Source organism: Lactuca virosa, chromosome 3, assembly GCF_052849685.1.
Source record: "Lactuca virosa cultivar CGN04683 chromosome 3, Lactuca_virosa_CGN04683_v6, whole genome shotgun sequence".
In the NCBI taxonomy this organism is placed as follows: Eukaryota; Viridiplantae; Streptophyta; class Magnoliopsida; order Asterales; family Asteraceae; genus Lactuca; species Lactuca virosa.
Window position 1 is genome coordinate 164,295,621 of NC_136428.1, and position 25,646 is coordinate 164,321,266.

Below are 25,646 nucleotides of genomic sequence, written 5' to 3' on the forward strand. Positions count from 1 at the left end.
GTATGAAGCGGGATGTAGCCTGGTATGTCGAGAGATGCCTGACCTACAGGAAGGTCAAGGCCGAGCACCATAGGCCTCACGGCAAGACACATCCATTGGATATCCCTGTGTCGAAGTTGGAGGACATTACTATGGATTTTATCATGAAATTCCCAGGACCGCACGGGGAGTGGATTCGATTTGGGTCATCGTGGATTGGTTGACCAAGAGTGCCCATTTCATTTCGATCCAGGAGAGCATCTCGGCCGAGAAGCTGGCCGACATCTACATCAGAGAGGTAGTAGCTCGACACGGAGTGCCAGTTTTCGTGATTTCTGACCGAGACATGCTATTTACTTCCAGATTCTAGAAGAAATTTCATGACCAGTTGGGTACTCGCCTGCACTTTAGCACGGCTTTTCACCCACAGACGGATGGTCAGAGCGAGTGGACCATCCAGACTCTGGAGAAAATGCTGCGGGCATGCGTCCTGGACATCGGTGGTAGCTAGGATACCTACCTTCCCTTGGCATAGTTTTCCTACAATAATAGCTACCACGCCAGCGTCGACTGTCCTCCCTGCGAGATGCTATATGGGAGGAAGTGCAGAACCCCGATATGCTAGGGTGAGGTTGGACAGAGGGTCTTGGGGAGTACCGAGGTGGTACTCCAGACGACAGAGAGGATCCAGCAGGTCCGGAGCAGGCTTCAGACTACTCAGAGTCGGCAGAAGAGCTACGCCGATAGACGTCGATCGGACCTAGAGTTCCAGGTCGGGGATATGGTTCTCCTGAAGGTGCCACCTTGGAAAGGTGTCATCCGGTTCTGGAAGTGGGGCAAGTTGGTCCCCATATACATTGGTCCTTTTAGGGTTGTGGCCCGAGTGGGCAAGGTGGCGTATCGGCTGGATCTGCCAGCCGAGCTTAGTCAGATCCACAATACCTTTCATGTCTCCCAACTGCGGAAGAGCCTGGTAGATGACTCGGCAGTGGTCCTCTAGAGGATATTCAGGTGGATGACAGCCTGAACTACATCGAGCGACCGGTAGCCAACCTTGACAGGAAGACGAAGGATCTGAGGACCACAAGGGCTCGGAATGGACCTGGGAGCCGGAGAACGAGATGAGGGAGCACTACCCAGAGCTATTTCCAGGCGTAGCAGACTTCGAGAACGAAGTCTAAAATAAGTGGGGGAGATTTGTAACGCCCGGTTCTTGGTATGTATTTTAATATGAATTATTCATTTTTGCAAAGGGACTCGACGAGTTGGAGGCCCCAAACTTGTCGAGCAGGAATGGGATTTTTGGACGTGGGACTTGAAGTCTACTCGACGAGTTGAGAAGCCCCAACTCGACGAGTAGAGCTGCCAGAGTAAAACCAAAGTTTTCAGGGTTTTACACCCTATTTAAGGACCTTAACATTTCATTATGGCCTCCCTCATCACCTCCCTCAGTCCAGCAAAACCTTAATTTGTGATCATGAGCCTTTTGAGTGTGTGTGAATGAAAAGAGAGTGATTCTTTGACATTTCCTTGAAGGAATGGAAGCTAGAAGTGCTTGGTTGAAGGAGGAAGCTTTGGATACAAAGGTTTCTTTGTCCAAGCAGCCTTATTAAGGTATAAAGTCTATACCTTGACTATTCATTTACTAGATCTCTTCATGGGGTAGTTTAGGGCTTTAAGGAGCATATTTCGGAACCATTCATGGATGCAAGCATGTTTTGGAGTCATGACTTCAGATATGGAGCCTCTGAGGGACTTCATGGCATAAAGGTGCCAACTTTATGGCCATGGGAGTCCCATACAACTTGTGAACCACTTTGTAGGGCTTTTTGAGCCAAATAACCCATGCATGGACGTAAAGTTAGAAACTTTGTGTGATATATCAACCCTAGGGAACTAGATCTATGATTTGAATGCAGTAAGCCCGACTAGAAACGACTGCATGGATTTAGACTATGGGGGACTAAACGAGTTGTTCATACAACTCAGCGAGTTGAGTCGTGGTCCCACAACTTTTTCTGTTACTCAGCAAACTCTTTGAGTCTAGAAGATGACTCAGCGAGTTGGCCATGGTTTAGGTAATGAAGATTGAGGAACTCGACGAGTTCAAGGAGGGACTCGGCGAGTTGTGGGTAAAAGGTCCTGACAATGCTATGAAGATGAACTCGACGAGTTCATGAAAGGACTCGACGAGTAGGATCGAGATTTCAGGGTTTTATGGATTATGGAACTCGACGAGTTGATGGACCAACTCGGCGAGTTGAGTCAACCAGGATGTTGACTTTGACTTTGACCATTGACCAGAGTTGACCCTTAATGGGGTTATAAGTATGAAAGAGTAATTAAAGGATATTGTTATGTGTAGGAGTTTGAGAGGAGTTGATCCCAGAGCCGTGGACAGTTCAGCTACTTCACAACATTGAGGTGAGTTACCTTCCAGTAGAAGTGGGTCGAAGGCACCAATGCCAGTCCACTAGTAAAAGTTATAGTAGAGATGATTTTGTTTTTGATAATTATCTGGTGTGTCACTATCTGTGATGCTTTATGTGCTAGTATGATGTGATGTTATGTGATAGTGATAGGAGGGGTAGGATAGACCCTAGTACCGGTCAATAGGGCCGAAGGGGTATGCCAATACCCGGATAAGCTAGGCAGTATATGACTTATATGTTTATGCACTAGGATGCTATGTGATAGAAGTAGGGGTGAAATAGTCCCCGATACCGGTTGAAAGGACAGAAGGGGTAGGCCAACACCATGATATGCCAGGCGAGGTACCGGTTAACAGGACCGAAGGGGTAGGCCAGCACCCTGATATGCTAGGAAAGTTACCGGTTGACAGGACCGAAGGGCTAGGCCAACACCCTGATATGCTAGGCAAGTTACGGGTTCAAAGAGGCCGAAGGGGTAGCTAGTACCGGGATATGTTAGACAGTATGTGTTATGTATGGTATGTGGTATGATGGGGGAACTTACTAAGCTCTGTGCTTACGGTTTACAGTTTTTGTGTCAGGTACCTCTTCTTCGAAGGGAAAGGAGCCGGCATGGTAGCAGCGCATCACACACACAATTTTCCGCATATGAGATTCTTGGGATTTGTACTCTGACATTGTTATTATATTATGACATGGTTTTGAGACTTATGATCTATGGTTTTTATGGAATGAAATAGCTTGATGATGTTTTCTATAAATTGTCTTATGAATCGTTATATCAAAAATGAAATTTTTGGTCATAAGTTTTGGGATGTTACTGAACTATTCCATTCATTTTATGATTCATGCATTCCAAACACTACTTAAAAGAAAAGAAATTAAGTAAATTAAACCCAAAAAAGTTACAAAAAAAGAAAAATCCCAAAGAGGTAAAACCTTTTTTAGGGTTCAAAGGAGGTGTCTTGATCTCTTGTCTATACAAAAGACGAAAATGCCCTCCATATTGGAAAAAATTAATAAATAAATAAAAAGATGCAAGAAATGAATACAATTATTCGAATTGTTGATTCTTTGAGATGTTGAACTACGCAATTGAGAAGTGAGTGAATAACAATCACCTGAGGAATGTCCTGTTTGGTGACAATAACTACAACTACTCTGCTGCTGTTGATTATTATTACAATAATAACTAAATTTTTTTTGCCCATAATCTAAACATAAAGCTACAATAGCTATCAAGGAATAAAAGTTTACTTACTATGTTATCTGGTAAGAATGTTCCTTAATCAAATCTATTACATGTTCTGACCCGTTTTCTACATTGAACTATAGTACCACCCTCCACACATTTTGAAATTACTAAAAAGGAAACCTGAAACAAACAATATGAAATAAGTAAATTCAAGTCTACTATACTGTAATGATTAAAAAAAGAATTAAGTACAGACACTTTTGGAGAAGAAATCCTTATTCTTTAAATCTGAGCACTTAAATATTAACTCAATTGTAGTCTTTAAATATGAGTTTTCCATTGTTTTTTGGATGGGTGGTGTTGGTTCACTCTATTACATTCACAAGATCCATGGTCAACAACCTATTTGGTTTGGTGACTATCTACATAGAAATGGCAGCAACATTATATAAAAATCAAACTTATAGATTTCATTACATATAAGATAGATAATAAAATAGCAATTTGTTTCATCTTATTCCCAAGATACTAAAAAAAGCAAAAAGATAGATTGTTCATACCTCACACAATGTACAAGTAGCCTCTCCCAGGAATTGTTGTTCATCCAACTTAAGTGTCTTCAACAAACATATTACTTTGAGTGTCAATTCTTTGAGAAAAGTTAATAGATAACAACATTATATAATTTGTTACACCTTTACTTCTTGGCCATGGAGTTTACTATCAACATCGTATACCCTGAACCTATAATGTAAGATGACATTTTGTTTAGATATAATTTAACATAAATGTACATATACGAAATAGAAAATTTGTATTCAAGAACAGTCAAACCCTGGTCAAATCATAGAGAATTCACAATTAGCTTAAAGGAACATCATTTGTGTATGAGTTTACATATGAACCAATCTAACCTTGTACACATGGCACCAATTTTTCCCAGTATCATTAACACACTTCCAAATTATAGACATTATCATCTGGTATTCATGACTGCATATACATAATGTAAGGTGTGAATCTTTTGAGCCAAAAAGAATTTAATTTTTCATTATCTAATGAAAAAAGAAGTGTTGTACTAGTTTCTTGGAGTGAGTGTAATATCAGCAAGAAGAGATCCATGAGGACCCCAAGCCTTATTACTAGTAGCATCAAGAACTAGTGAAAACAAAGATTAAAATGTTAATAACGTGAGGTAAATTATTCAATAAAATATAAATGAAAAAGGGAAAGAAAGAAAGTTACCTTCTGTTCCATTGAATGAACTTTAAGAACTTTCTTGTTAACTCCTATTTTACTGTATGGAATCAATTATAAGATCAAATATCATGAGGGCATTAAATATTACTTACAATCTATTAGATTAGAAATTTAACTTACATGTCCCTGGCAGTTTGATCAAAGGCCTTTTTCATTGTCCCTAAGAAGCATGCAAACACTCTTCAGTTGAAACTATTCATGGAAATCAAGAGACTGCGTATCAAAACTACTCATGGAAATTCAAAAAGAAATTGACTACTTATCAAAACTATTCTTGGAAATTCAAAAAGAAATGCAAAAACGAGTCCATTAAGAACAATTATAAAGCTTATACTCATATCATAATGTACCACTAAGCAAGCAAATTATATTATAAATTATGATTACAACAATTTATAAGGAAATACCAAAGAGGCATATACTATGGATGTTTGGAACATCAATATATAGCTTTATCTAACAATAATTTCTTAATATATATATATATATATATATATATATATATATATATATATATATATATTTGATACCTTTCCTCGATTACATTTCCTCCCATTGTCTACTACATGAATGCTTGAGTCCATAACTGCACTTATAAGTGGATCCTGAAACAAGGAACCAAATTCCTATTGGTCACAGTATGTATTATTCATATACTGAGATACTCAAATGTTAATTTCTCTCTGTGGACTATGGGCTGTTAATTCTTGAGATGTCACACAACATGAACAAATCTCTAACTCAATAGCTATATTCTTAACTTAAAACTTAAACACTGATCCTACAAAGAAGATAGGAATAGAGAATAGAAGAGTATTGGAAAAAATACCGACAGTAGGTCTAGACATTATGGAAATCATGATTGTTGTCGTTTTGAAATTGAGCCCCTTGTCAAATGCCTACACCCAATACAAAATTCATATCAGTTCAAATCTAAAACATAATCCATATGATAATTTATATAATCCAAAATATTACAATCATCAGGAAGTAGAAATTGGGGTTAAGATGATAATGAATATGAAAATTATCATTGACTAAACATTAAAAAATCGTAGAAATTCATCCAGAGAGACCGCGGGCTTTAAACTATAATACAAAAGGCAAAATATGTGTAAACAATGAGAAAACCCTAGGAAAACCAAAATTAAGGAGTTAAGGAAGGTAGAGCTTAGAAAAACGAGTTGTGATTTGTGCTAAAAATGAAAGAGAAGTAAGAAAACTATATGGAAATGAAACTTACACACTACTAGAAACCAATATAGGAAGCTGATGAAATACTTTAGGTTTGCTCGAGTTTACGATAGAGGATATCCAATTGATTGAATGGCGTTGGTACGGAAATGGCGACTCAACGAGGAAGGCAGACGGACGAGATGAAAGCCAACAAGGAAGTGATTTCTAAGGTTTTCCTATACATCACAGTGGGGCGATGCAAGTGGACAGCGGTGGAGGTGATTTTCCAGGCGGAGGAGGGATTTGAGTCGACGGAGGTTCGATTAGGGCTTTGGGAGAAAATCGTGTAGAGTATGGGAAGAAATTACAGGGAAGGAATATAAAAGCGGGGAATGAAAATAAAACGAGGGAACGAAAAAAGAAAGAAAAGCGGGGAGAAAAAAATGGAGGCTTCGATTTTCTGCGTGCGATTGGCGAGGGTAAGAAAAAAAGTCGTGTAATTTTTAGTAATCGGTCGTTGTTCCCTTGCTAAGAGGTTTTAATTTTGCGACGGATTATCGAGGGATCGTTTTTGTCGATAAATTCTTACTCGTCATTGATCCCTCGATAGTACCTCTCTAAAATTCTTCTAAAATTCTATAAGGAGTTTGATCGAAGTATTTGTGCGTTCAGTCCCTCAGTAAACCGTCATTGATTACCTATGGATAGAATCCGTCGCTATATCCGTAGCCGAAGGTACATCTCCTGAAAATGATATGACATGAACTATATATATAACGGCGAGAAATTCATATCCTAAAAAATATACATATAACAAGGATCTTGTCTACATGAAAGGCATCTCCAAAAGCAATCCCAATAACTTTAAAACCTATCCAACAACAAATTTCCCACACAACCCATCCTCTCACTTCACAACTTCCGTTTTTTGTAGTGACTTAAATCTTTTGCACTACTCATGGAGGTTTTTAAAATGTAATCTATGAGAAGTGAAGATTCTCACATACTTTGGCATTTTGTAGTAATAATACAACTGAATTGGCTATTGCACACTACTCATACTTTGTAGTTATAACTAGTGATACTTGATTGATTATTCCAAAATTTACGATGCCTGTTTATACTTGCACATAACATCGTCCATCAAAACAATATTAGAGCCACATTGACCGACCGAACACAACTGCACAAGACGGAAAATTAAGTAATCAACTATAAGCCAATGTGGGACTATGACCAACCTGAGGCTTTGCCTCTTATACTAGAAGTCCGAAATTTTAATATGGACGTTGGCGAATTTTGATGATACTAACTTCTAACCACTAACCAGTCGTTCATAAAAAAAATAATAATCAACTATAAGCTCTAAAAAACCAAAGTATCTTCCATAATTAAACACAATACAACTAAACCAAATTACATACGAGATAACACACAATACAATGCTCACTCCCAACTCTGTGCTTGCTTCCATCAATAACATACATGAAAAAGGACAACAATACTAGATTATTATTCTGTCATCTCATTATTCTATATACCCATATGCATCATCGTCACAAAGATATCATAGGATCTAATGATGTCCAGGAAGCTTCTCCTTGATCTTTTCCATCACCCCTTTTTTCTCGTGCGTTTCCCCTCCTTCCCCATCACCTTCACCACCAACGCCGCCTGTCGTTGAGGACACCCTTTGATGCTCGTCTATGTTGTGACCACTAGGAAGCGTTTCTTTGATCTTCTCAGTCACCCCTTTCTTCTCGTAGGTGTCCCCTCCTTCCACATAACCACTATCAATGCCGCCTGCCGTTGTTGTGGACACCCTTTGATGCCCGTCCTTGTTTTGACCACCGGGAAGCTTTTCTCTTATCTTCTCTGTCACCCCTTTCTTCTCGTGGGTTTCCCCTCCTTCCACATAACCACTACCAATGCCGCCTGCCGTTGTTGTTGACACCCTTTGATGCTCGTCCGTGTTTTGACCACCGGGAAGCTTTTCTTTGATCTTTCCCATCACGCCTTTCTTCTCGTGGGTTTCCCCTGCTTCCCCATAACCGCCAGCAAAGCCGTCTGCCTTTGTTGTGGAGACCTTTTGATGATCGTCTGTGCTGTGACCACCAAGAAGCTTCTCATGGCCTTCTTCGCTATGTTGATCGTAGCCTCTCCCTGTTTTAGTGCCAATGTCTGTGCCCGTGCCGGTGCTGGCAAAAGGGGTGGCACTAGATTGCTTGTGATTGGCGTCTCCAAGTCCCTCGTAGCCTGCACCAGTTGTTGTGCCAATGTCGCTGTCGGAAAAAGGGGTGGCGCTAGGTTGGTTTTGATAAGATTCAGTTGCTCCGGTGGCGTGACCTAGACCCTGGTGACCAGTGACACCATATTCACCCTTGGTTTCCTCGGTGGTAGAGTGAAGTGGGTTTCCGTACGCATCAGTTTTCGGAACTGGGTTGCCATACTCATCTGTTTGCCGACCTTCTCCTTCGTATTTCTGATCTCCGTATTGTGCCATTTTTCTTTTCACTCGATAAGGTATAGAAGAAGCTTGAAAACGTAGAGTTGAACACTTCTTCGTTTGTGATTTTCTTGTGTTTTCTTTTATGAGATTTGGGGGTCTTTATATAGAGGAAAGTGAGATGATGAAAAGGTGGTATACGCGATGAAATGAAGATGCATGGCATCTGATAGAACCACACGTTGTAATCATTAATGACTAAACCCATTACAAAAGCTGTTCCATGAGAAGATGGACACGTCTTTTTTAATAAATTCAGAAAATGAATAGATCGTAACCTACATATTAACATATACTATATATAAGTGATAAGAGCCAAATTGTGGAGTCAGGCCGTGTCGACAAAATTTGAATCGTCGACATAAATTTCATATCGGTAAGTCTTTGTTGTTTACAATGCCAGCTTAATTGTCCAAATCTATGAAAATTCACATCCGACAATTGGTTATAGTTATTTCCCCACAACACCAAAAATAAAATATTATCATTTCAGCCTCAATTCATACCCACTTCATCACTTATAAAAATACTCGATCATTAATTCCACCATTCTTATTTTATTATTATTTATAAAACAAAAATAATTGAAAATAAAAATACCTCATTGAATAAAAAAAATTAAAAAATGAAATGTATTTTTTATTCTTTTCTACCGGGGCCAAACCTAACTTATTTTAGGCCCGGTGCAAACACAAAAAAAGACCTCCTCAAAATAGATCTATATAAAAAAACCCTAAATATTATACTATGTTGTAACGGAAATCATTAAACTAAAAAGAAAATAAAATGACCATGTAGGAATGAAACAATGGGGTGTGTTCAACAAAAATAGTTGGTAGCGGGTAGCGGGTAGCTTATGGCTGCAGGTAGCGTTTTGTTAAACGGTACGTGAAGTAACATTTGGATTTGGAACGTTTTGTTTAACCAAACGTTAAAGCTTGTATTGCCAAACGAGGATTTCTGTTCAAAGTAGAGCATTTTGTCAAACGCTAGAAGTTAGAAACTCTCTTAAACGCTCATAAATACTTCGTGCCTAAATCACCCATGGTAAGGGGCCATAAAAGCTTATGCAATCTCACAAATTCGTCTATAACAGGAGATCTTTTAAAAAGCTCCAATTAATTTATATATATACACACTATAAAAAAATTAGAAAAAAACATGTAGCCTAAAAGGAGGGGAACATGGGTGGACGGATACTAAATAGTGCCCCCTTAACGTAGGGCACTTCAATAATTTTCTTAATAAATGTCAATAATATTGTATATAATATAATCTTACTAGGTAAATAAGATGATTTCGGGCCCTGTGCGATGGAACACTTTGAACACCCTTAGGGCCAGCCATGCTTTCCTCCTTTTTTCCCGGGCTTTCTTCTTAATGATTCCTCTTATTTCCTCCAAAATTTTTTGCGACAATGAATGGAGTATATAAGCTTTTCCTCTGTTATCTAGGGGTGTGCACCAAACCGCACAAACCGTATAAACCGCCCGCACCGCACCACACCGCACCGCATAATGCGGTTTAGAACGTTTGTGGTGCGGTTTGCGGTTTTCAATTACAAAGTCGCGGTTTAAACCGCACCGTATATATATATATATATATATATATATATATATATATATATATATATATATATATATATATATATATATATATATATATATATATATAAAGAAAGTGCATTGTTTCATCATTAGGATTAATAAAATAGTAATAATTGTCTGATTACAAGTTCGTAACAGTTAGACTGTTGGTATGGATAAAAATGGATATATTAATTAGCCTAAAATTAGTGAATATAGTCATACAATAGGAATTAATTAACAAACATATTACAAAAACCAACTTGTTTTTGAGTTTTTTTGCAAAACATTTCTAGTTTCTAGTTTTATATCTCAAAAGATCAAAAGGTTTTTTAGATTTTTCAAAAGTTATAAAATGTAGCAACTCATCAAACCGCAAAACCGCACTTAAACCGCACAAACCGCCCGCATCAAACCGCACCGCATAACGCGGTTTTGAACTTCTGCGGTGCGGTTTCAAAAAAACTCAAACCGCATATGCGGTGCGGTTTGTGGTTTTGGACTTAAACCGCACCAAACCGCACCACGCACACCCCTATCTACTACTTATACTACTGATGTTGAACTAAATTAGAAATATTATTTTTCATAACTTTATAGCACATGAGAAAACACTTATACCAAACTTGAAAATGTCGAACTAAATGAATATAACTTATCTTTAAAACGTATACATTTCATTGAACTTTCTAGAGTTCAATTGCTATTATTATTTTTGAACTACAAAATATACTAGAAAACAAAGTCAACGGGAAGCGGACCGCTACTTTTAACACACAATCCATTAAACACTTACTCAGTCATAATCATCACTTTATTCTCTCTATTGAACCATATTCAAGAGCTGAATAATAATTGAACTCTTTCATTCAACTTCATTCCATCTCATATTTCATAGTCCATTAAACACTTGTTTAATCCTAATCACCACCTTATTATCTTACTTGCATTATGTATGCATTTAGTTGTAAATTTTAGAAACTATCAATCTATCATATCTTAGATTTAACTCCAGTTCTTAAAAATAAAAATTTCATTTAGAAGTCGAGTATGAAATATTTCATTTACCAAAATATAAAATTGATGAGTTAGCTATAAGAAAAATAAAATGAAAGTTAATTTTTCGGAAATCTCCAAAAAAATCTCATTATTTTTGAAAAGTTAACAATTTAATTCCCAAAAATCTATTGAAATAACCCACTCTTTTCTCCAACATTAACCCACTCTTTTCCTAATAGCTTTCTAAATAGATATCCTACCAACAATCTAAAGGTAAAAGTTGTTATGATCATAGAATCGTCTCTATTGGACATTTTTTTTACTTATTTCATTATATTGTTTGCAATAAGCTTTGCTACATTCTACTTCCCTCTGTCTGTAGACGAATATGGCATGCACCTGCTGTTAGAACCTTCTTTATTTTATGAAGCTATTACATAAATTTCACATAACTCGTCGAAACTCCCTTTACTTTTTGGTGTCAGACCATCCAACCAATGCCGGGCCGATCTGTAAAGCGTTCCTTCAAAGTAAAGGCTCCATAACTTTAGATCCATATGGATCATCTATATTTGTCACTTGAAGTTAGATACATGATCATCTCGGTTCCATCGTATGGTCGTACTCATGGACCCTTCATCCATTTTGGGATTGGAGTTTCGTTGATATCATCTTTGAATGGATACCGAAAGTTGATGCTTTTGAAACTCTAAATGTGTTCTTTTATTTCTATTACTTCATGTGGGATCTTTTATACATGATGTATTTTGGACTTCTCAACATTTTTTCCTTCTTTTCATAGTTCTTTGACTTCAACTACACCCTTTTCCCCTTATGAATTGCTTGATCCATAAGTATGGACCAAGACACAATCCTAGTCTTTCTCAACTTGTGTAACTTGCTCTTTCATTTCTAAAACTCTTTTTTTTCATGGCCTTGTATCTTTTTAAAGCCTCATATTCCTCCATATCTTGCTCTTCCCTCATTGTGTGTTCGTGCCAAGTCATGTATCGGCAAGACGTCACATCTTTTTCTTTTACTACTGTCGTGACTTGTGGTGTCTTGCTAGGCCCTTTCAGATCTTGCACTCTGATGATTAGACTCACATTAAGAGTGGCGTTTTTCCTGTTAGCCATTTGTTATGGAGTCCCACAGATAGTGCCACTTGTTATACCTCGGTTATTTTCTCCAAGATGCAATTCAATTCTTTGGCTCAGTTCTTGAAGATCTATATCCTAAACATACAAAATTCCAAAGTCACAGACCGAGAGGACTTCCTAGGTCAACACTCCGATGATAAATTCAGTTTCTAATAGTCAAAATTCATTAAGAGATTTCAGGTTCTGTGAACGTACCTCATGATTTTCTCTAGCTGATCCTTATATACTCCTTGGTAATTTACGCTTTCTTCATACCGTGTAGATTGTCGTTTGTTGCATATAATACCCATAGGGCCGAAGGTACAAAAGTGTGTACGCATGTAACATCATTAGTCACTTCTCATGAGTCTTAGAGAATGTTATCGATTAAACATGTTACCAGCTGTTCTTTTACGAATATTGATGTTTAATATATTCTTTCTTGGGTTTGATCTAGGTCAACGAGATAGTTCACTTAACCATCATCAACTCGGTCGTTCGGTACAATCTCATCGGTTTGGTCGCTTAAAATAACGACATCGGTTTGGCTACTCGTCATGACACTATTGTGCCAAGGTAATAATAACTCTTTTATTTGTTGAGGGTATATGTGTAACCAACCATGTAACCCTATTAACATGCAACTGCTATTTCAATCACTTGTGAAGCGTCGTTGTCACTAGGGATGTAAAGCGGTCACGAACCAGACTGAACCAGACTGCAACTAGAACCAGAACTAAAAGAACCAAAAACTGATTAAGGAGTGAACATGGAACCGAGAACAGGAACACACACCACTAAATGGTAACGGTTTGGTTCTACTACGAAGTGTGCTATCTCAGAACATGTTCCAGAACCGAAAGAACCGAAAACTGAAAATGATGAATCGAGGGAACTGGACCGAATACCACTGATCGGTTCTGTGATATCCCTTATTTCCAGAACCGAGAAAAAAATCTTTACGCTTTAAAAATTATAATATCCTTGTTTGTGGAAAATCCTAGTATATTAAAACATTTTGAGTACAAATGATTCTTTCAAAATATGAAAACCCTAAGGATATCAAAATTAATACACAACATAAGTTCTAACGTAAAGACCTAACTTTCTTGAACACTACTGCAGGTCTTCTCCTTAATCACTCAACATCTTATTCAAGTCTCCAACAATCTTGACACCGCTACCTATGATACGTGTAACTTGAGTGGGTCAGGATGGAAAACCTGGGGAGATACATACGGTTTTTAATCCCAAAATTTTATTACGATATCAATCCATAATTAATAACCTTCAAAACCAACTGTTATCCAACAACACATCATAAATATCTATAAGACACTTTACCCTTAGTTACCCATCCCGTTGATCCTTACATATTGATCCTATAACAGTGATTTTAAAAGATCTGTCTTAATGGATCACTGAAAGCAACGATTTGACTATACTGCTTTTGGGAGTCCTTGACATCAGACTTTAATCAATAATAGAAACCACGGGGATAGAGTACACAAATGAACCTATGATCCTGTAACGACCCAAAAATCATGGGTAATTTTTTTTTATTTTTATTATAGTCAAAACACAGATATCTTCTAAATCCAAACATTCCAAAAAGATGGTTAATTAAAAAAATTTATCAGAGTCCATCCCAAAATCATTCATTGCGGAAAACATGGGTGCGTGTGCTGCGATCGAGCCGGGCCCTTTCTTTCCAAACTGATGATACGTGAAACCATAAACAAAATAGTAAGCACGAAGCTTAGTGAGTTCCCCAGAGCATACCCCACACAATCCACATAACCACATAATCCATACTAGCTATAACAGCTACATAAACCATATCAATCACATAAGCCATGCATATAAACATAGAAGGATGTCGTGGGCTCGTCCCTAGGGTCTTACTCCAGGATGCCATGGGCTCCCCACATTGTCTTACTCCTAAGTGTCATGGGCTCTCCCATGGTCTTTAATAGGAAAGACATGGGCTCCCCACATGGTCTAACATCCGGTTGCCATGGGCTCTCCACACGGTCTTACATCCAGGTGCCATGGGCTCTCCGATGGTCTTCCATACAAGCATACCACATATACAACTAGCGTACTTCCTAGCACATAACCAACTACCATGCCTCATAATATAACTCCAGCTAGTGTACCACATAACATAAAATGGGTCGACCTTGGTGCCTTATACCCATTGGTATGGTGAGGACACTCACCGCGCACTGCTGAAGTCCCGCAGATAAATCCCCGACTGCTGGCTGACCGATCCTCGTACTGTCAATCATTAAGACAAAACCCAATTAACCATTTGGGTTTCAATACATAACCATAAATCTACACTTGAGGTAAATGGACCATTTTACCTCTAACCTAGCTTGGTTCAAAACCAAGGCCCAAAATCACACTCAGAAGGCCCAAAAGCCCAATAATCAACCAAGGCCCAACATATGGCCCAATTTTCCAAATTGGGCCCAAACCTCTACATGGACTTATCTTAAGGCCCAATCATTTATTCTAGTCCAAACATTTGGCATTCCAATGGTCCAATATCTCATAATCATCAAGGCCCAATTATGGCCCAATTTTCCAAATTGGGCCCAAGCCTTCCCAATGGGCCTTACCCTAAAGCCCGATAATTTCTTAGTCCATAAACATGTTCCCCATTGGCCCATGATGGCCCACAGCAACTCAGTCCAAGAAATGGCCCGACAAGAACCCAAACCCAATTAGGGTTTTTCACATAAAATGGCGATTGGGGTTAAGTGTTCCTACTTAACCCATTAAGGACTTAATCCATTAAGTCCATCAATCTATCGGGTCAATCATGTAGTGTGGTCGACTTAATACATAATCCCAATCCGGTCTTCTAAAAATGCGGGTCCCGACAATCCAAAACCCATATATCCAAAATTAGGGTTTCCAACGCAATCACAACCCAATTAGGCCCAAAAGCTAAGTCTTTAGATCAATTAGGATTTCATTAGGCCCACTAGGGTTTCATAAGTCGGGCACCACCCACTACCACCTCGGGTAGTGGTGGTTAACGGCGGCTCACGGCAGCTCACGGTGGCGGCCACCACCTCTCGGTGATGGTTATGGTTCTAGTCAGAATATTTCCAAGCATCAAAAAAGCAACCAAACACAAGCAAAAAGACACCACAACCCAACACGGCGGTGGTGGCGGCGGAAGGTGGCAGCCACCACCTCATGGTGGTGGTTATGAGTTTTCTTTGATTATACTAGTCATTATTTACAATTACATAATGTAATAACTCGAAATAACCCACACACAATAATATAAACATACACACACAACCACCCTTGTGGTGGCCGACGGTGGTACATGGTGGCAACCACCACCTCACGATGGTGGTGATGGCTCTTCTTGTGAAATCCGGCCAAGATAAAACACCACACACGACATACACCAATAGAAAAACACACCCACATACTTGATTTGCCCGGAAAAGGAACACATCCGCCCTCTTGGTGGCGTCCGGCGACGGCAACAGCAACACTAGCAGCAAAAGCGACGGTCAACGGCGGCTTGGGGCGTAGCCCCGATGAGATGACGAGACAAGGGGAGAGGAGGTGGCGACTCCCACCGGAAACAACAGTAATGACGTCCGCGGACGCTCTTCCGACTGCCCGACGTTGCATTTACGACTTCGACTTCACCGATGAGAGGAACACCGGTGGGTTAGGCAGTAGCATGGAGGTGTCGGCTGAGAAAGCTCCGAAAGGTGGTGGCAGCGGACGCAACTTCAACTTGATGCTCACTCCGTCGGCTGAGGAAGATACGGTAGTTCATGGTGGTGCTATGGAGGGGACGACAGTGGAGAGACAAGGGTGGAAAGGTGGCCACGCCGGTGGTGGAGGCATAAGGGTGGTGCGGCGCTGGAAGTTGAAGAGTGAAGATGGCGGATGATGCCTTCCTTAGGGTTAGGGTTTTGGGAGGGTTATATACCCGACTCCCTCAAAACTAATTGCCATAATTACGAAAATAGTCCCTTCTTAAAAATAATAATTTCATTTAGAAGTCGAGAATGAAATATTTCATTTACCAAAATATAAAATTGATGAGTTAGCTATAAGAAAAATAAAATGAAAGTTAATTTTTCGAAATCTCCATAAAAATGTCATTATTTTTGAAAAGTTAACAATTTAATTCCCAAAAATCTATTGAAATAACCCACTCTTTTCTCCAACATTAACCCACTCTTTCTTAATAGCTTTCAAAATAGATATCCTACCAACAATCTAAAGGTAAAAGTTGTTATGATCATAGAGTCGTCTCTATTGGGCATTTTTTTTTACTTATTTCATTATATTGTTTGGAATAAGCTTTGCTACATTCTACTTCCCTCTGTCTGTAGACGAATATGGCATGCACCTGGTGTTAGAACCTTCTTTATTTGTTGAAGCTATTACATAAATTTCACATAATTCGTCGAAACTCCCTTTAATTTTTGGTGTCAGACTAGCCAACCAATGTAGGGCCGATCTGTCAAGCGTTCCTTCAAAGTAAAGGCTCCATAACTTTAGATCCATATGGATCATCTACATTTGTCACTTGAAGTTAGATACATGATCATCTCGGTTCCATCGTATGGTCGTACTCATGGACCCTTCATCCATTTTGGGATTGGAGTTTCGTTGATATCATCTTTGAATGGATACCGAAAGTTGATGCTTTTGAAAGCTTTAATGTGTTCTTTTATTTCTATTACTTCATGTGGGATCTTTTATACCTGATGTATTTTGGACTTCTCAACATTTCTCCTTCTTTTCATAGTTCTTTGACTTCAACTACACCCTTTTCCCCTTATGAATTGCTTGATCCATAAGTATGGACCAAGACACAATCCTAGTATTTCTCAACTTGTGTAACTTGCTCTTTCTTTTCTAAAACTCTTTTTTTTCATGGCCTTGTATCTTTTTAAAGCCTCATATTCCTCCATATCTTGCTCTTCCGTCATTGTGTGTTCGTGCCAAGTCATGTATCGGCAAGACGTCACATCTTTTTCTTTTACTACTGTCGTGACTTGTGGTGTCTTGCTAGGCCCTTTCAGATCTTGCACTCTGATGATTGGACTCACATTAAGAGTTGCGTTTTTTCTGTTAGCCATTTGTTATGGAGTCCCACGGATAGTGCCACTTGTTATACCTCGGTTATTTTCTCCAAGATGCAATTCAATTCTTTGGCTCGGTTCTTGAAGATCTATATCCTAAAGATACAAAATTCCAAAGTCACTGACCGAGAGGACTTCCTGGGTCAACACTCCGATGATAAATTCAGTTTCTAATAGTCAAAATTCATTAAGAGATTTCAGGTTGTGTGAACGTACCTTATGATTTTCTCTAGCTGATGCTTATATACTCCTTGGTAATTTACGCTTTCTTCGTACCGTGTAGATTGTCGTTTGTTGCATATAATACCCATAGGGACGAAGGTACAAAAGTGTGTACGCATGTAACATCATTAGTCACTTCTCATGAGTCTTAGAGAATGTTATCGATTAAACATGTTACCAGCTGTTCTTATACGAATATTGATGTTCAATATATTCTTTCTTGGGTTTGATCTAGGTCAACGAGATAGTTCACTTAACCATCATCAACTCGGTCGTTCGGTACAATCTCATCGGTTTGGTCGCTTAAAATAACGTCATCGGTTTGGCCACTCGTCATGACACTATTGTGCCAAGGTAATAATAACTCTTTTATTTGTTGAGGGTATATGTGTAACCAACCATGTAACCCTATTAACATGCAACTGCTATTTCAATCACTTGTGAAGCGTCGTTGTCACTAGGGATGTAAAGCGGTCACGAACCAGACTGAACCAGACTGCAACTAGAACCAGAACTGAAAGAACCAAAAACTGATTAAGGAGTGAACATGGAACCGAGAACAGGAACACACACCACTAAATGGTAACGGTTTGGTTCTACTACGAAGTGTGCTATCTCAGAACATGTTCCAGAACCGAAAGAACCGAAATAACCGAAAACTAAAAATGATGAATCGAGGGAACTGGACCGAATACCACTAATCGGTTCTGTGATATCCCTTATTTCCAGAACCGAGAAAAAAATCTTTACGCTTTAAAAATTATAATATCCTTGTTTGTGGAAAATCCTAGTATATTAAAACATTTTGAGTACAAATGATTGTTTCAAAATATCAAAACCCTAAGAATGTCAAAATTAATACACAACATAAGTTCTAACGTAAAGTCCTAACGTTCTTGAACACTACTGCAGGTCTTCTCCTTAATCACTTAACATCTTATTCAAGTCTCCAACAATCTTAACACCGCTACCTATGATACGTGTAACTTGAGTGGGTCAGGATGGAAAACCTGGTGAGATACATACGATTTTTAATCCCAAAATTTATTAAGATATCAATCCATAATTAATAACCTTCAAAACCAACTGTTATCCAACAACACATCATAAATATCTATAAGACACTTTACCCTTAGTTACCCATCCCGTTGATCCTTACATATTGATCCTATAACAGTGATTTTAAAAGATCTGTCTTAATGGATCACTGAAAGCAACGATTTGACTATACTGCTTTTGGGAGTCCTTGACATCAGACTTTAATCAATAATAGAAACCACGGGGATAGAGTACACAAATGAACCTATGATCCTGTAACGACCCAAAAATCATGGGTAATTTTTTTTTATTTTTATTATAGTCAAAACACAGATATCTTCTAAATCCAAACATTCCAAAAATATGGTTAATTAAAAAAATTTATCAGAGTCCATCCCAAAATCATTCATTGCGGAAAACATGGGTGCGTGTGCTGCGATCGAGCCGGGCCCTTTCTTTCCAAACTGATGATACGTGAAACCATAAACAAAATAGTAAGCATGAAGCTTAGTGAGTTCCCCAGAGCATACCCCACACAATCCACATAACCACATAATCCATACTAGCTATAACAGCTACATAAACCATATCGATCACATAAGCCATGCATATAAACATATAAGGATGCCGTGGGCTCGTCCCCAGGGTCTTACTACAGGATGCCATGGGCTCCCCACATGGTCTTACACCTAAGTGTCATGGGCTCTCCCATGGTCTTTAATAGGAAAGGCATGGGCTCCCCACATGGTCTAACATCCGGTTGCCATGGGCTCTCCTATGGTCTTTAGTAGGAAAGCCATGAGCTCTCCACATGGTCTTACATCCAGGTGCCATGGGCTCTCCGATGGTCTTCCATACAAGCATACCACATATACAACTAGCGTACTTCCTAGCACATAACCAACTATCATGCCTCATAATATAACTTCAGCTAGTGTACCACATAACATAAAATGGGCCGACCTTGGTGCCTTAGACCCATTGGTATGGTGAGGAGACTCACCTCGCACTGCTGAAGTCCTGTGGATAAATCCCCGACTGCTGGCTGACCGATCCTCGTACTGTCAATCATTAAGACAAAACCCAATTAACCATTTGGGTTTCAATTCATAACCATAAATCTACACTTGAGGTAAATGGACCATTTTACCCCTAACCTAGCTTGGTTCAAAACCAAGGCCCAAACTCACACTCTGAAGGCCCAAAAGCCCAATAATCAACCAAGGCCCAACATATGGCCCAATTTTCCAAATTGGGCCCAAACCTCTACATGGACTTATCTTAAGGCCCAATCATTTATTCTAGTCCAAACATTTGGCATTCTAATGGTCCAATATCTCATAATCATCAAGGCCCAATTATGGCCCAATTTTCCAAATTGGGCCCAAGCCTTCCCAATGGGCCTTACCCTAAAGCCCAATAATTTTTTAGTCCATAAACATGTTCCCCATTGGCCCATGATGGCCCATAGCAACTCAGTCCAAGAAATGGCCCGACAAGAACCCAAACCCAATTAGGGTTTTTTCACATAAAATGGCGATTAGGGTTAAGTGTTCCTACTTAACCCATTAAGGACTTAATCCATTAAGTCCATCAATCTATTGGGTCAATCATGTAGTGTGTTCGGCTTAATACATAATCCCAATGCGGTCTTCTAAAAATGCGGGTCCCGACAATCCAAAACCCATATATCCAAAATTAGGTTTTTCTAAACCCTAATTAGGGTTTCCAACCCAATCACAACCCAATTAGGCCCAAAATCTAAGTCTTTAGATCAATTAGGGTTTCATTAGGCCCACTAGGGTTCCATAAGTGGGGCACCACCCACTACCACCTCAGGTAGTGGTGGTCAGCGGCGGCTCACGACAGCTCACGGTGGCGGCCACCACCTCACGATGATGGTTATGGTTCTAGTCCAAGTATGTCCAAGCATCACAAAAGCAACTAAACATAAGCCAAAGCAGACCGCCACCCAACACGGCGGCTGGTGGCAACGAAAGGCGGCAGCCACCACCTCATGGTGGTGGTTATGAGTTTTCTTTGATTATACTAGTCACTAATTACAATTACATAATGCAATAACTAGATATATGTTGGGTTTTAGTATACTACAACATCCTATGGTGCACATACAACCCTAAATACCTTGGATCTATGTTTTCTCTATTATACATGCAAATATGAAGTTTCCAAGATATTACCCTATACTAGCATACAAATATCATATACTTGGGGTAATAAAATAGATAGAATACATACCTTTTTTTGATGTAACTTGTCTTCATGAAGCTTGAGTGCCTAGTGCCCCAAGTGTGACACCTCAAATGGTTCACACAACACCATGAACACTTGGAATAACCTTGAGAATAAGGATACTTTGGTTCTCTCTAGTGAAATCGGCCTTGCCCTTTTGTGTACGCACACTAGTCCTATTTCACCAACCAAGGACATCTTTATATAGTGTGGAGATTAGGGTTAAACCCTAATACCCATGACCTTTCATTTCATATGATCCATGGGTTAAACACTCCATGGACTATCCATGAAAGCTTAGCCCAACCTAAATGAACTTGGCCCATCACACACATATATCTTAGAGTCCATATTTAATTAGTTCCTTTTGATCACTTAATTAATTATAAATTAATTCTTGATCAATACTAATTAAATAATATGATTATATATTAATATATTAGAACTTATAATATATTAATATAAATCACTAGTATCCTTTTTTCCTCATCTTGTCTATCCAATTGTCCCGATGCCATGCAACCCAAATGGACCATGTCGGGTCGGGTCAAGTCTTACCAATTATAGTTATGGACTTAGACATTAATCCAACAGTCTCCCACTTGGATAAGTCTAAAACTATTATTGAGTATGACTTCAAACCCTGACTAGCAATCGTAGCTCTCAAAAGCTTCTGTCGAACTCTGACCTTGCCGATAAACTCTGACCTTTGTCAATGACTTGTCTATTAGATAAGGGATCATATATTCCTCCATTCTAGATATCATATGGACTGAGACATGGATTATAAATCATTCTCTCTGTCCATTTGTTGTTTCCCGATTTCCGATTCATGATGACTGACTGATTGAACAAATCAAATCATTCCTGGCTTGGCCAAGCACTCACATGTCTCATCACTAAATCATCGAGGGGCCCACAGATATCGCTTTTATCCCGAAGGTAAAAGGAATGGATAAACTTCGACTCATATGGCTTGTTCTACTACTTGTTGAATCATACACAAAGGCACGTTTTATAACATCGAGTTACCAAATGCGTTTTCGTGCAATCAATGTATAACCAACTCATAGTAACAACTCATATCTCTAGGTTTGAAGAATATAAGATATTATCGTCTCATGATCACTCGTGATAAAATCCATGAAGTGATTCAAATGAGCGCGGGTTGAATCCAATACTCAGAACTTATGAGCACTCATGAGTGTTGTAGCACAACTTTGTCCACCAACTTGGACCTCTACAAGCCAACCCATGACAATCTTGATTCATATATACTGTTGGATTAATGTCTAAGTCCATAACTATATTTGGTATGTACTTGACCCGACCCGGTATGGTCCATTTGGGTTACACTTCACCGGCACAATTTATATTGATAGTCTTTTGAGAATAGTATATTTATGATTTATATTAATATATTATAAGTTCTAATATATTAATATGGAATCATATTATTTAATTACTATTGATCAAGAATTAATTTAGAATTAATTAAGTGATCAAAAAGAACTAATTAAATATGGACTCTTATATATATGGAATGGGCCAAGTTCATTTAGGTTGGGCTAAGCTTTCATGGATGGTCCATGGAGCTTTTAACCCATGGATCCTATTTAAATGAAAGGTCATGGGTATTAGGGTTTACATGGATGTAACCCTAATCCTCCATAATATATAAAGGGGTCCTTGGCTCACAAAATTGAAACAAGTGTGTGAAAATAAGAGTGGGCCGATTTTAGTGTGCATACATATTCTCTCAAGTTCTTCCAAGGTGTTTTGGTGATTTGTGATTCCATTTGAGGCTTCCACACTATTGGGGCTAAGCTCTTAAAGCTTGAAGACATCAAGCTACATCAAAAGGTATGTCATCTAACTAGAACTTTGTAGTATAGGTGCTTCATAATATGCTAGTTAGGATGAAACCTTGGAATAGTTAATATTTGCATGTATAATAGAGAAAACATAGATCCAAGGTTTATAGGGTTGCATGTACACCATATGAGTGTTAGAATGCTCAAAACCCAACAGTGGTATCAGAGCCATGGGTTGTTTTCTGTTATATTGATGCAAATGTTTTATTTTCAAAGTTGGAAAAAAAAGAAAAAAAAACATGACGTTTGTCAAATTTTAAGATAATTACTTGTTTTGTGAAAAACGAATTATTTGTAAAATTTGAATCATTTGTTATATGAGTTGAATTAGGTCAAATTTAGTAAAAGATAAAATGATATGATTATTTTATTAGTTTTAAAAGTTTGATCTAAATGTTTTAAGGAGTTACATATTTTGTCATAAAATTTTGGAGCTCAAAAGGTTTTTTAAAGTTGTGATCTTAAGGGTTTTTGAAACTTCCATAAGTTATGGATATGAAAGTTTTTTTTTTTAAAAAAAAAAATTTGATTCAAAATTTTTATGGAGTTACAAAATTTGGTGTTAATGTTTTAAAGAATTCCATAACTTGTTCTTAAGTTATGGAACATGGAAAGTTTCATCATAAAACACCATTAATTTCATAAGTTATGGAATCCAAAGGTTTTCAAGAATTACAAAACTTGCCCTCAAGTTTTGGAATTTGAGAAAAGTTCTTTATGAAAAAAAGAATTGAATTCTAAAACTCTTGGGTTCATAACTTAAACAATTAATTAAATGGTTTTAATTTTGAGTTTAATAATTGGAATTATGATGTTTTGTTGAATAGTTCAAATTAACTCTTATGGACTTTATTAATAGTTAATTAAAGCGTTTAATTAAAAGAGTATTATTAATCCATAAATATATGGTTTGAGTTTAATTAAATTAAAAGTCTAGTTTAATTAATAGATTAAACCACCAAGTATTTTAAATGTCTAAAATACACCCTTATACTATTATAATATTAAAAGTTTAATATATTATATGTATAAGAGCAAGTCGTCTTACCATTAGTAGGCCTCATTCACGAAGCCGGTCTATAAGGGGGGTATAAGGTTACTGCCTATAATATGACAGTTTAATGGGTGTCTACTCTCACCCACCGCTTCCTTGACCGGTGGAGGGTCGTTAGCCGAACGGGTAGGACAAGGACTATAATTCTCCCTTCATTAAAAGTATTAATGATAAATACTAAGTAACTAAACTCTTAATAATACCCAATCTTAGTTACTTAGGAAAATGTGAATTTGGTGCTAACCCATGAAATTACACTTTGCACTTTGCTTAAGTCAGTTAGTGGAACATGTGTGGTTAACCGGCACACTAGCTTGATTTAACAAGGTAGGAAAAGGGTAACTTAATGTTTATCATAGTATCGGTGGAGCATGTGTGGTTAACCGGCACATCGATTGAGGGGTAAATATTAAGGGTACCAAGTATATTTGCATGGTTATTCACACCTTGTTTTGTGATCCTCGGCATCCCAGTCACAAAACCTGAAGGGCACACTCGAGATTGAAACATGCCTTTGAAAAGTTCAATGAATCTCAAAAGAATCTAGGAGTTTCAAAACCAATTAAAACCTAATAATACATTTCGTTTATCTTGGTGGAAATTGGTGATCGTCATTCACCTACCTTCAAATATTTTATAGCTTGGATTACGGTATCCCTCTTCCAAGTTATAAAATAGTTTGCTGGGTCCTAGCCTTAATATTTCATATTGGGTGTTATATTAAGGACTTTAGATCAACTATCTTGAATATCTCCCAAAAAGATGTCTGGTTCAGACATCTATGATCCTCCCAAATCTCTTGGAACTTCACTTCCTCCACCTCCTCCAATTATTCTCCCTAACCCACAACTTCAAGGTCACTCAAGCCCTATTGGCAAGCAAGGTCTATGTGTGATCGCATCTTGGAGATGAAGTCACATATTGACAAGCCGGGAGAGTTGGGTGTCAAACTCTTGAGAAAGTTGGTGGTTCAATCACTTTCTAAGTCACATAGTGAATTCCTTTGGGACTACTATGAAACAGACTATGACATGACTCTTAATGATCTTATCTATTTGCTTGGTGCTGCTGAATCAGCAATAATTTGGAGCACTGGGAGAGCAAATTTGATTAGTAGATCAACTTCCCAAACTACCATGGACATTGACAATGGTAACATTGGATATCTAGAAAAGCCTTCTCTTCCCAAGGAAAGGGATTGACCATAGTCAACTAGGTTGACCAAATGGTAAAGAGAAAGGCTAAGTCTGCGATAGTCCCATGTACCATTCCCAAAGAGTCCCTATGTTTCTCTTGCCAAAGGAAGGGACATTGATTGCGAAGCAGCCTATTTACTTGAAAGATCATAAGGTTGATCAAGTCAAGAAGATTGACTCTACTTTAGTTAAAGTCCACTATCTAACTCTGTTAAGTTTCTATTCTGAGATTCTTGTTACATGATGTGACTAGGTCACATGTTGATGTTTTAAGAATCAAAGAAAAGTGAAGAAACTTAAAGGAAGTATATGTTGATTCTGATCGTGAAGATGGATCTCGATCGCATGGTTCTGTGATCAGAATGTTGAGCTGTTGCTTAGGAGTTATGATATATTGCTTATGAATAGATAACAACAAAGTTTTTCATATGCTTTTGCACTGTAAGGATAGTTTTTCCGCAAAGTTTTTAAAATAAAAGAAAAAATATTTTGATTTTATTTATTTTAAAATATCCTTACAATGGCATTTGTGAAAAGGAAAAAAATTGTTGCTTATATGATTCCATTAATAGCAAGAGTGGAAATATGAATTTGATTCT

At 38.1% G+C, this 25,646-nt stretch overlaps 2 protein-coding genes across 9 annotated transcripts; both read right to left on the reverse strand.

Moving 5' to 3' along the window:
• Window positions 1–3,506: 3,506 nt before the first annotated feature.
• On the reverse strand, window positions 3,507–6,446 carry LOC145162713 (protein BONZAI 1-like). 8 transcript variants are annotated; one of them, XR_013739271.1, is made up of 11 exons: window positions 6,110–6,446; window positions 5,696–5,765; window positions 5,397–5,471; window positions 4,987–5,058; window positions 4,852–4,903; window positions 4,686–4,764; window positions 4,521–4,599; window positions 4,302–4,350; window positions 4,167–4,223; window positions 3,863–4,028; window positions 3,507–3,786 (listed from the first exon to the last, which is right to left on the reverse strand). XR_013739271.1 is itself a non-coding variant. In XM_079081787.1 (10 exons), exons 7-10 carry the CDS (start codon window positions 4,553–4,555, stop codon window positions 3,697–3,699), a joined length of 231 nt encoding a protein of 76 aa, XP_078937913.1. In that variant the 5' UTR covers window positions 4,556–4,599; window positions 4,686–4,764; window positions 4,852–4,903; window positions 4,987–5,026; window positions 5,397–5,471; window positions 5,700–5,765; window positions 6,110–6,446; the 3' UTR covers window positions 3,507–3,696. The 8 variants fall into 8 exon arrangements, 5 of the variants coding, with proteins under 5 accessions (XP_078937913.1, XP_078937912.1, XP_078937911.1 ...); XR_013739270.1 differs by having other exon boundaries at window positions 3,863–4,024; window positions 4,167–4,350; XR_013739269.1 differs by having other exon boundaries at window positions 4,167–4,350.
• A 957-nt stretch (window positions 6,447–7,403) lies between these two features.
• On the reverse strand, window positions 7,404–8,607 carry LOC145162715 (uncharacterized). The gene has a single exon (XM_079081789.1). The coding sequence runs from the start codon at window positions 8,543–8,545 to the stop codon at window positions 7,619–7,621; it is 927 nt and encodes a 308-aa protein (XP_078937915.1). The 5' UTR covers window positions 8,546–8,607; the 3' UTR covers window positions 7,404–7,618.
• Window positions 8,608–25,646: the final 17,039 nt, after the last annotated feature.